Source organism: Sprattus sprattus (assembly GCF_963457725.1).
Source record: "Sprattus sprattus genome assembly, chromosome: 2".
Classification (NCBI taxonomy): domain Eukaryota; kingdom Metazoa; phylum Chordata; class Actinopteri; order Clupeiformes; family Clupeidae; genus Sprattus; species Sprattus sprattus.
This window is the reverse complement of record NC_137921.1, coordinates 17,124,110-17,135,854: the sequence shown is the minus strand read 5'-3', so window position 1 is coordinate 17,135,854 and position 11,745 is coordinate 17,124,110. Positions and strand designations below refer to the sequence as shown.

At 41.5% G+C, this 11,745-nt stretch overlaps 1 protein-coding gene across 1 annotated transcript; it reads left to right on the top strand.

The window, feature by feature from the left end:
- Positions 1–4,020: 4,020 nt before the first annotated feature.
- Positions 4,021–9,941, top strand: LOC308381206 (serine/threonine-protein kinase pdik1l-B; the record flags this gene model as incomplete). The annotated part of the gene is made up of 3 exons (XM_080858724.1): positions 4,021–4,638; positions 8,391–8,616; positions 9,709–9,941. The coding sequence occupies 3 exons, from the start codon at positions 4,021–4,023 to the stop codon at positions 9,939–9,941; spliced, it is 1,077 nt and encodes a 358-aa protein (XP_080714850.1).
- Between the last annotated feature and the right edge of the window lie 1,804 nt (positions 9,942–11,745).

Below are 11,745 nucleotides of genomic sequence, written 5' to 3'. Positions count from 1 at the left end.
TGTGAGTTCTGCACATATATTTTAATGGGATAAAAACAGAATGGAATTACCTGAATTCTATCCTAATCTATTCTTAACTGCATTTTAAACTCACTGATTTTCAGAAACAATCTTCTACATAAACTACAATGAATTAACCTGCACCTAAAGAATATGTTCTTATTTACAGCCACACCCCCCCCCCCCCCCACACACACAATAACCCAATTAAAAGAACTCACAGAGAAATAAAAGTGATGTTGTGACCTCAATCTAATTGCAAATTAAAAGTGATTTCATTGGTCAACTAATTAACATTTCGAGTTAAATTACATTAATTCTTAGAGATTCAGGATGCTTATTGAGGGAAACATCAACACAACTGATATGCGAATGTGGGGACAATAATAATGATATTTGATTTGTGTTTCTCTTTTCTCAATACCTAATGTTGCTTACTAAAAACAAGAGGATAACAAACACATAGAAATTCAATAAAAGACATGGACAATTTTCTGTGTGATATGTGCAGCATGCAAAAACAGCAGATGGGGTGATATATGGTTATGGAATTCCTGTTGGGGAGAGGACATGAAGCGTGACTGGCTTCATCAACTTCAAATAATAAAGACGATGGGGATCAGACTGATGGAATATAGCTCAAACACAGCCTGGGAGAGGTTCATTTCAAACCCCAGTAAAACGACTGACTCACAGGTCCATCCAGTCAGAGCAAGGACGCATGTGTGGCATTGCACAGTGCCGGAATTATCATCATTGCTGAATGCCTTTTAACCTCTATTGACGCAGTTTCAAGCTGAGACACCGTCTGACTAACAAAAAATTAAACTGCAGAAGGACAAACCAAGGTGTGTATAGTGCCCTCCATAATTAGTGGCACCCTTAGAGAATATGAGCAAAACCGGCTATGAAAAAATATGTCTTTGCTGTTTATCCTCTTGGTCTTTGACTCAATATATTTACAAAAATCTTATCTTTTCATTGAAGCAAAATAATTGAAAGAAAAATAAACTGTTGACATTAAATAAATATTTTCCCCCAAAACATGTGTTCCACAATTATTACCACCCCTAGAAAGATCTTATAATTAAAATCTAACTGAAGCATATTTCCAGTCATGTTTTACATTTTAAAGTTCACCTGTTTGATTAGGAACTCTTTAGAGGTCAACCATGACTTCCTGTTTCACTGGTGTACAAATATGAGGTGACACAGGCCAAATTCCATTAGTCTAGGGGAAAGACCCAAGAACACAGTGACGATGTGCGACAAAAGGTTGTTGAGCTGCACAAATAAAGAAAAGGACACAAGAAAATCTCTAAACAGTTCAAAATTACCCATTTCCACTATCGTGGAAATATTTAAGAAGTTTAAAGCGACAGGAGATACTAAGAATCAGCCTGGAAGAGGATGTCTGTGTGTACATTGACCCCACGCACCATGAGGAGGATGGTTCAACTGGCAAAAGAATCTCCAAGGACCACAGCTGGAGAATTGCAGAGGTTAGTTGAGTCTTGGGGTCAGAAAGTCTCCAAAACTACCATCAACAACAAACTAAAGCGCCTACAGTTTGCAAAATGTAAGTCAAACTTTCAATGGGACCGAGTTATATGGTCAGATGAGACCAAAATAAAGCTTTTTGGCAACAAACATCAAAGGTGGGTTTGGCGTAGACAGAAAGATATCCATACAGAAAAGCACCTCATACCCACTGTGAAGTATGATTTTTCTTCCAAAGGCCCTGGAAATCTTGTTAGGATACATGGTATCATGGACTCCATCAAATAGCAGCAGATAGTAAATGAAAACCTAACAGCCCCCTCCAGTAAGCTTCAAATGGGCCGTCGTCGGACCCTCCAGCAGGACAATGATCCGAAGCACACCTCAAAATCAACAAAAAAATGGTTCACCAACCGCAGAATAAAGGTTTTGCCATGGCCCTCACAGTCCCCCGACCTAAACCCCATTCAAAATATGTGGGATGACCTGAAGCTGAGTCTACAAACGTTGACCTCAGAATCTGAAGGATCTGGAGAGAAACTGTATGAATGGTCTCAGATCCCGTGCCATGTGTTCACCAACCTCATAACGCATTGTAGGAGAAGCTTTTATCATGGCAAAGGGAGGCTGCACAAAACATTAAATAAAGGGATGCCAATATTTGTGGCACGCATGTTTTGGGGAATAACATTTATTTAATGGCAACATTTTTTTTTTTTTCAATTATTTTCTTTCAATGAAAAGGTAAGATTTTTTGAATATGTTGAGTGAAAGACCAAGAGGATTAACAGCAAAGAAATATTTTTTCATAGCCTGTTTTGCTCGTATTCACTAAGGGTGCCAATAATGGTGGAGGGCACTGTACTTCAATAGTGTGTCTAAGCATTTTTGATGTGTAACAAACAGCCTCAGGATAACGGTTAAAGATATAAGTAATGGTCTCAGTCAATAATCCATAAAGAACCACATGAATTCATTACACAGCCTGTAATGACATGAACTGTTTTTCTAAGTTGCAGAATTGATCTTACACTCCAATTTGTAGATCGACACAAAATTGTTTCTATATATAATGATTAATTTGCAAATAGCCTATACCACTTACAACAGCTCTGCTACTACAGATGTCTGTCTAGAGTAAAGATCTGCTGAAATGTGGTGTGACAACTCTATGTGAAGGCCTGGTCCCCCATTACTCATCTTGGCATTTCATCTAAATACAGGCCAATGGTCTCATGAAATAGCCGAAGGATTTCATAAGATGGTTGTCAATTCCTTTCACCAAGTGACAACGGGGATATTTATTTTCTGGCTGGACATTGCCTAGTCTGGTGAATAAGATTAATGAAAAGAAAACGTTTTATTGTTTTGTGAAGTTCTTTTTTTCTCCTGAAATATTTGATGACATGTGTGATTTATGAATGGTGGCACGGAGCGATATGAAATGCTATCCAGAAACGCACAAAGAAGTAGTCTTGGCGCTGGAGTACCTTTTGTGTGCGTGTGTTGGTGGTTGTTGCAGTGACCCATGGAGAACGTCATCCCATCTCGTGCTATTTAAATTGATAGGACGTTTTAAATCCATTGCTATTCTAACCATCACTGATTGGTCAGTCCAATGCACTGTGCCCAATGGGAAAGCACGTTGTTGTCTGCGTGCGTGAAGCGGGAATATCTGAATTACGGAAGGCTGTCAAATGCAACAGTGTTTTCATTTAACTTGAAACATTGCTGAATCATAGAAAACGATTGTGACTATTACCGATAGTGTATAGCTTCAGCGCGACAAACCTATTCAACCTACTTGTACAGGGGTAAGTTAATAACGTTTCCGCTTACTTTAATTAGACAATAACAGTGAATAAGTAACCAACTTCTAATTTAGCAGACGTTAAATTGTAAACTGGAGAGCGGACATGCTAACCAGATAAGTCCGCTAGCGATAGCCAACGCTTTGTTTTACGCTTGGACGTCTTATTTGGCCAACGTCAACTGTTGTTCAGGTTTGTCACACAGTGTTTCTATCAAGTTTCATATTTGATGAAATAACAGGTTCATGAGAAGTTTAGGTCGTACATTTCAAACATGTGTTAGCCGTAATATTAGTTAACGTTACTCTTTCCTATGAGCTCCCAGTCTGCGTTGTATCCTGTTTTATGGTGACAAATCTCCAGTCATTTAAATCCCATTTATACTTTTTACAAATTAGCCGGAAATTTGGGAACATTAGATTTTAAATGTAGTGACCCAGCATTGACTTTTGTCACCCGTAAGCTAGCTGCTTGACCACAACACAAACACCATTACATGTCAGTGCATTATATAATCGAAAGAACAATCACTTACATTAATGTTATCTGGCTAACTTTATCTGTTTCAGTACGGTGTAACTTACATGTGTATTTCTTCGCAGGTAACCTTACGTTGTGTAGGGATTGTCCACTACCAACCAGTTTGAATCCCAAAGCGCATTCGTGTAACTGCAAACGTGTAGGCTACGGATAAAGGGCTTTTACAGAGATGGAGGAACTGTACATTTTACAACGGGAAGTGGGCCGAGGAAGCTACGGCGTGGTGTTTGAGGGTCGCGAGAAAGGAGCCCACGGAGAGAGGGTGGCAATCAAACGTTTGCCGTGCAGCAGCCCCGAATGCATACAGCTGTACCTGCAGGAGCTGTGGGTCATGAGAACTACGGCCCAGAGCCACCCCAACGTCATTGCCCTGCACAGTTGCCTGGCACAGACCGGACCAAATACTCTCCAGCTACTTAAACCCGGAAGACTACCTCTGGACTTGGTGGAGAGCGCACTAAAGGGCACCGTGCATCCAGGTCAAAAACACAATACCAAAAGCACAAACTCCAATCTCCCCCGTTCCCGCAAGCGGTCAGCCGAGCAGTCGGTAGCCGAGGCCATCCCTCACCGTTGCTCCGCCCTGTGGCTGGTGATGGAATATTGTGAAGGGGGCGACCTGAACAACTACATACTGTCGCAGCCGCCAGACACGGAGCGCAACCACAGCGTGATCGAACAACTCAGCAGCGCCATGGCATTCCTGCACGGGCTGGGTATCGTGCACCGCGACCTCAAGCCGGATAATGTCTTGGTGCAACTCAGTAAAATGGGGCCCGTCATTAAGGTAGAGTGAAACAGGGTGGGGTGTGAAGTACCAATCGAAAAGGCATCACTGACCCACACATCAGGGCCTCGTTGGCAGCGTTGAGTGCAGAATAGCTGTAGATAAATCAAGACTACTGATCATGAATACATCAGTATAACACAATATTTAAGCCTAGCTGAAGCGCAGTCAGTCCTTTGCAACATTGTGTTGTATTAATACAATCAACAATTGTATAATTGCAATTGTGATTTATTACAGTATCACTTGCAGTATTATTGTATTGGTAATCTTAACCTAAGAGACCTGCTATGTACCAAGAGAGCTTACTATCACAGACATACTATAGGGCAGGGGTCTTCAACGTTTTTCAGGCCAGGGACCCCCAAAATGATGGCGAGATGAGCAGGGACCCCCTACTATATAAATTGCATAACATTTTGTTTATAATATACTGGGCCTAGTGCCAAATAAACATAGCTACCCTGTTATTGTGTATTCAATACTAAGCTATTCAAATAATACAAAGGTTAATATATTCATTAACATTTTTACACTTTTTCGAACAACGAATTTAACAACAAAAAAACAATCACACCACTAGCAAGTTGTTAGGATTGTAGGTAGTAGCATGCTTAGTAGTAGGGGGCTCATACACCTCGCAAATCCTCTCAGACTTATTTTTCAGTTACAATTAACGTTTTTTGACCTTGTACAGTGTCTATTTCTCTTTATTTATTTTTTTTAATCTAAGTAAAAAAATGTCAAACTAACAATTTATAGGTACAAACAAGACCAGCTATGGAGTTTGGTCCGCCAGCATTTATTTTTGATCTTCGCGCTCTTCAGACTTGAGCAGAAACGCAATCTGATTGGCTAATGCCTGTGCTGTCGTATTTGCATGAAAGGTGCTGTGAGTGAACCGGTGCCCAGCTTGAGAGAGCTTGGGTAGCTGAATGTGTCGATTGGACTGAAAGATAACATCTTCTCGATCAATTTATACGTTCGCTACAATATGTTGGATTTATGTTAATGTAAATTTAAAGGGAATAAATACAATTCTGATTCGGAAGACATTTAAATTTGTGGGGAATTTTTTTTTTTAATTTTTTTTTTTTTTTAGAAATATTAAAAAAAAATGTTTTATCAATCAAAGATTTCGCGACCCCCCTGCAGTACCTCCGCGGACCCCCTGGGGGTCGCGGACCCCCTGTTGAAGACCCCTGCTATAGGGCATACGTTTATACGAAGAATATTTAAAATTCAAAAACATTTACCATGTTGGATGTTGTGGGGAAAGAAACATGTTTACTGACAGGGCGCTGTTTAGTGTGTCAAACATATTTATTGTTGTCCATTTATACTTTTGATTATTTGTACCTTTCCATTACCTTCTCCGTACGCTTACATAACAGGCACGTATTGTGTTGCCAGGTGGTATTGAGTCTATTAATGATAGTTCAATAACTGGCTACCTTTATGAATCCAGATCGATTTTGTCACTTCATTAACCCGAATATGTTTCTGTTCAGTACCGGCAGCAGGGCAAAACATTGTTTAATACGAAAAATTGATTAGGTCTGGCTTTTAGAAACGTTTTTGTTTGGTCAGTTACAGTTTAATTAATAACCTTTTAGCACATACAAGTAAGGTTTCATGTAGGCCCAGTTGTTAAGAGCTTTTGCTGACATTGGGGTATTCTCTCCCTGTACAGAGAATGTACGTCTCATTGCATCTACAGATCTTTTCCAGTCAGCTGGAAATAATTTCCAGTGTTTTCATTTTCTCATAGGCTTTTTCTGTGTAGATGGTAGACCTCTGCATTAAGAACAGGCCACAGACTTTTCTGTTAAAAGTGATGATTACTTTCTTTGTATTTATACAGGTAGACTGTATAGATTTGTCACAGACACCCACTTGTCCCATTTGGTTCAGGGAGTATTGATTCCTTCTATGACACAGAACTCTGATATCAATAAAAAGGGATTGTGCGTCAATGCACAACTCCATGAATAAATCATAGTTTGACGTGATTGAAGGAAACATGGCTGTGAACTAGACCACATCATATCTGGCCTTCTACCACTCTCCCATGGTTTCGAGAACAAGATAGAAACATAACTATCAGGTGCCGAATAGGTGGCTTATCTGGCAGTAGAGATGTTTATTTCATTGCCACCTGTTCTGTCTTTGATTCAAGCCCATAACTGGAAGCGCCTAAGTTAGCGTTTGGTGCATATGCTTAATGATTCAGGTTTGGGCAAAACACTGTTTCAGCTCAATGGCAATCAAAATACACCCCTCCCCACCATGATCCTGAAGCAACATGTTGATTGGCTAGAATTGTCTGTATGCAGTCCTAGCTCTAAATGGGAACGAAGCAAACACCATTTTTTTTTGTCTTTTCATTATTTTAAGCGCACACACACACTGAATGGCCAGCTAGAGGACAGTGAGGAGCAATTCGTTGAATTTGAAAGACACAGTTTTTTTTCCGATTAGAATCAGCGACTGCGCCTAATTGACCTTTGTAGAGCACTGATGCAAATGAGTGATGGTGCCGATGTAAAAATGACGTGTTCCAGCCTCCAATTAGGGTTGAGGAATTACGCACTCAAAAAGTTCAACTTCAACCCTCCCCTAAAGGATAGAAAACACTTTGAATCGCACTCTGTCTCTATCATGATGCAGTCAGTGTTCCCCACAGGTCTAAAATATATACTTGTTGTGGTGGCCAACTGAAAGAGCTAATTTCTGTTAATTTCACACAACTTTCCATAGATCCAATCCCCCTCCATCTACCCATGTGGAAAGACTAAGCCGGCTCAGTTAGAAAAAAATAAGAATAAAACACTCTTCAGTGTGCTGCTTGGTCACCTGCCTGTACCACACAGGGACCTGCTGCTGTTTCTACCACACAGGGACCTGCTGCTGCACTCGGCACTCTAACTACTTGTGCCAGCAATTTCACATCAAATGAACTGGTAATCATAGTAACTAAGGCTAATGCATTTATTGCCATTTCACGCCAAATTTTGGCTGTTACCTTTGGTGCTGTGCGTATCTCTGCCTCATCCTCACACCGTTTTCTCTTAAAATATATATATATATTATATCTACGATATGTAAATGCATGAAAATTGATTAGTCTAACATTAGCTGAAGTTAGTCTGTGACTAACTAAAGTGCTAACTGCCATAGCCCGAAGAGAAAAATAAATTATAATCTTTCCTACAATATATAATTGCTATTTTCTTTCAAGTCGGAAAGGAGTTGCTCTGGCCTGTCTTGTAAAATATCCATTGTCTCCACGCCTTCTAACATTATACAAGAGTACGTCTCTCCCTGTGTTTCTCTGCAGACCCTTCTTGTGATAGCAGAACGAGCAAGGTGTGGGAGGGGTAGAGTGAGAGGGTGATTGTCCACTAGTTTATCGTTCCTGGATGGTGTTATTCTCTCGGACGGATAGAAAAAAAGGCTAAAATGGGTCGCCAAATATACTTTGGTGGTCAATATACCTGGCTGGCCCTCTCAAGTTAAGTCTGTGTGTGGAGAAACACTGATATGGATTGTACAGAGAGGAGAGGTCTTGAAGTAGTAATGGAAAAAATGAGAACAATGAAGTGTATCGATCTAACTGAGCTACGTCTTCTGTTCATCATTAGAAAGTACTTTTATTAAACTCCACTCCTCCAAAAACATTCCATCTTGCCCACGCCTGTATATATGCACAGCTGTGTCCTTAAACATCACCCATCTTGCACCATTCACAGGTGGCAGACTTTGGCCTCAGTAAGATGACGGAGCGTCTTATGGAAGGTGACAACACTCGGCCGGCGTTCTCCTCCACGTGCGGCTCCGATTTCTACATGGCCCCAGAGGTGTGGGCGGGACGCAACTACACCGCCCAGGCAGACATCTTCTCCCTGGGGGTGCTCTTCTGGGCTGTCCTGGAGAGAATCACCTTTCTGGAGGATGGATGTACCCATGAGCAGCTCGGTGAGTTAGGCTGCATATTTATATGTACTGTATGGGCATAATTATAAACGTATTGAGTTTAGAATGATGTGTATTTACTATTTGCTGTAATGAGCAAGGCACATTGAGGTGACAATGTTGTTGCGATTCTTCACATTTTGCAAGAGAGCAAGTATTGCAGTTCGATTCTGCGATACATTGTGATTAGTTTCTCCCATTTGTTACGTTTCGTGTACTGGGAGCCTCTTTTCAGCCAGCTTGGCACAATAAATGTGTTCTCGACTCGGACTTCCTTTCCAATTTACGCTGTGACGCAAGAGAAGAAAGAGGTCATGGTGTAATCTTGTGACCTCTAGAAGCAACGTTATCGGAGAAGACATGTACCAAATTAAAATTACAATATTAAATAAATAAATATCGCAATACTTGGCACCGCTATTTCGCAATAATAAAGTGCCAGAAATATTGTGATCCTTCACTGCATCAGTATTTTCCTCCCACCTTTAACGCTTAAATAATTAGACTTTTAGGGAGCACATAAGCTCTTCACCCACTGGGGGGAAATTATCATGTCAGTTTTTGTTACTACTTGTCATTACTTGTAGTTTAGAAGTGCCTGCTTTTACATACAGATAACTAGACTGAGGGGTGCCATGGCTACCGGGAGCAGTGTGATGGGGCTGGGGCTGCTGGCAATTGAAAAGTCTTAGGTGAAGCTTTGAGTGATACCTCTGTCTTTGTCTTCCTTGGTTGTGCGCAAGATTAAACCTGTTTCCCGAACTGATCATAACTCAGACTTAGTCTCCAATATGTGGTATAAAAATAATACTATCCAATGAGTTGAACAAAAAGGAAGGCTGGAGGAAGAGGGCTTTTACTTTGTCTGCCGGTGTGGAATCACAGAAAGGTCAGAGTCCTGTTACGGCTAGTTAACATCCCACTGTCATCACTCAGGTAGTCAGTAAGTGAGTGCTAGGGAGGAACATCTTTTACTGGAGAGTTGGTTGTACCCATTGCCATTGTCTGAAACATCACATTCAATTTAAGTGTAAATCTTTATCTTATGGACCTGTGTGTTTGTGTGTGTGTGTGTGTGTGTGTGTGTGTGTGTAGGGGCGTACTTTGTGCGTGGCCGCTGGCTAACCCCCCTGGGCGAGGCGCTGTCTCAGAACCCCGCCCTGCAGCTGGTTATCCCCATGAAGGGCCGCCGAGCGCCGCCCCTGCCGCCTCCGCCCAACGCTGCCGTCTGCACCCTGCTGCTGCACATGCTGGCCTCCGACCCAGACGCCCGGCCTGGCGCCCACCAGCTGGAGGGCAGCCTGCGCCACGCCCTCCCGCACCGCTAAAAGGGGTAGCAACAAGCGGACGTTGGAGGAAGGACTCAAGAGGAAGGACTCAAGAGGACATTACAGGACTCCTGATGTTTATTTTGTCACTACTTCCCTTCAGATTTGACCAGTGGTCTGTGGGTGGCTGTATGTAAGGGATTGAGTAAAGGGATTCCTTCCAGCTTGGTTACAACCACAAATATGTTATGTGCCATATTTGAGATGCTGGATACTTGATGGTCTGTGAGATTTAAAAGGGTAGACCCAAAGCCAGAAAAAAGATCTACATTGTATGTCATTTCAGTGATCATGATGGGTCCTGTTTGATTTTTTTGTTTTGTTCTAATGAGCTTGGATGTATTTATTGAAGAATGAATAAAAATATGTGTATATATGAAGACTGGCTTGGTTTCTGATTTTTATTACAGTGTTGGTTTTTTTGGATATGGTACACACTCTTTTATTTGCCTCCAAAGATGGATATGATATTTTCTGCTAAATTAAGAGTTTACTTTTGATTGTTGTCTTCTCAACTGGATGTTGTGTAATTTTTAGCAACGTCACACACCAAATTTCCTCTTCACAGCAATGGAGCGATCTCTTTTTCTCTCCTGTGAGGTCTTTGAAGTTCCCCTGCAGACTGAGTATGTCCAACTGAATTTCAGGCAAATTCTTCCTTGTCCCGAGTGACAATGGTGTGTTTGTGATGAAAAGGAGAGATATCCCTTTTGTATTTTGCGCACATACACAGTTTGCCTCCCTTCACATTTACCCACTTGAAGTGTCTGTGTGATGTTTCTTTTTCTCTGGAAAATTAATTTATTTTGTACAGCGCAGCCAATGGAACAGATAGATCCTTCTAAAGACAACTCCATTTTCCTTAGGATATTAAATGTGTAGTCCACAAAAACTGCTTCAAATAAAAACCAATACTTCATTTTCTCATCTGTCATTCCTGTCATGCATGAAAGATTGTACAGTTCTCGCCCCCAAATACTAGCTTGGTCGCACCAGTAAGTCTGTGCTACTGCTCTTAAACTCTTGGTTATGTCATTAGGCCTCTACAAAACATGGGTTGGTCGTACAAATACTGCTGTGCGACGTATGGAGTCCCTCTACAGATTGGCTATGCTCGATTTATTCGTCTCTGAACAAGGGAGTTATTCTGAGCGCCGTCTGCTGCCAAGAGTTTCTCCCTGAAGGTGGTTTTCTATAGCTCTGATAGCTTCTGTGAAAACAGTCTATTAAAATAAACACAACAAGGAAGTGACAGAGTAACATATTTTGGAAAAATATTCCTATGTACGGAGGGCATCGTTGCTGATTCTGTTTTTATATTTTCATTACATTTAGCATACCGTGTCACATTTGTTGCAATTCTACCATATGAGTTCTAAAGAATGTGATCCTAGCCAAACTTTTATCACTGCATGGAAACTGGTGTGTTAAACTATCTGGTGGGGAGAAAGTGTAGACAGACGAGAGCAAAGGAGCACAGCGCGGGGGAAAAAGGACAGCAAAGGTGAATGACCTGGTGGCTTCCGTCTCAGCACGATATGATGCATCGGTGATTGTTGTAAGTAGATCATGCAGATGGCATTTCCTTCAGGCGGCGCACCTTGCCCTTTTCTTCATGCTCCGGTGGCTTGCAAATGAAATGGCCAGACGGCTTTCCCGGGCGTCCGCTAGTGTGCCGGCACTCCATCAAGCACCATGCTCTTTCGCTCGTGGAGTTAATCTTTACTTGGATGCCTGGCATCAGCGTGTCATACAGGCGGAGTGAGGAATGACTTCGTAGTCGAGGACACCAAACAGATGTTGG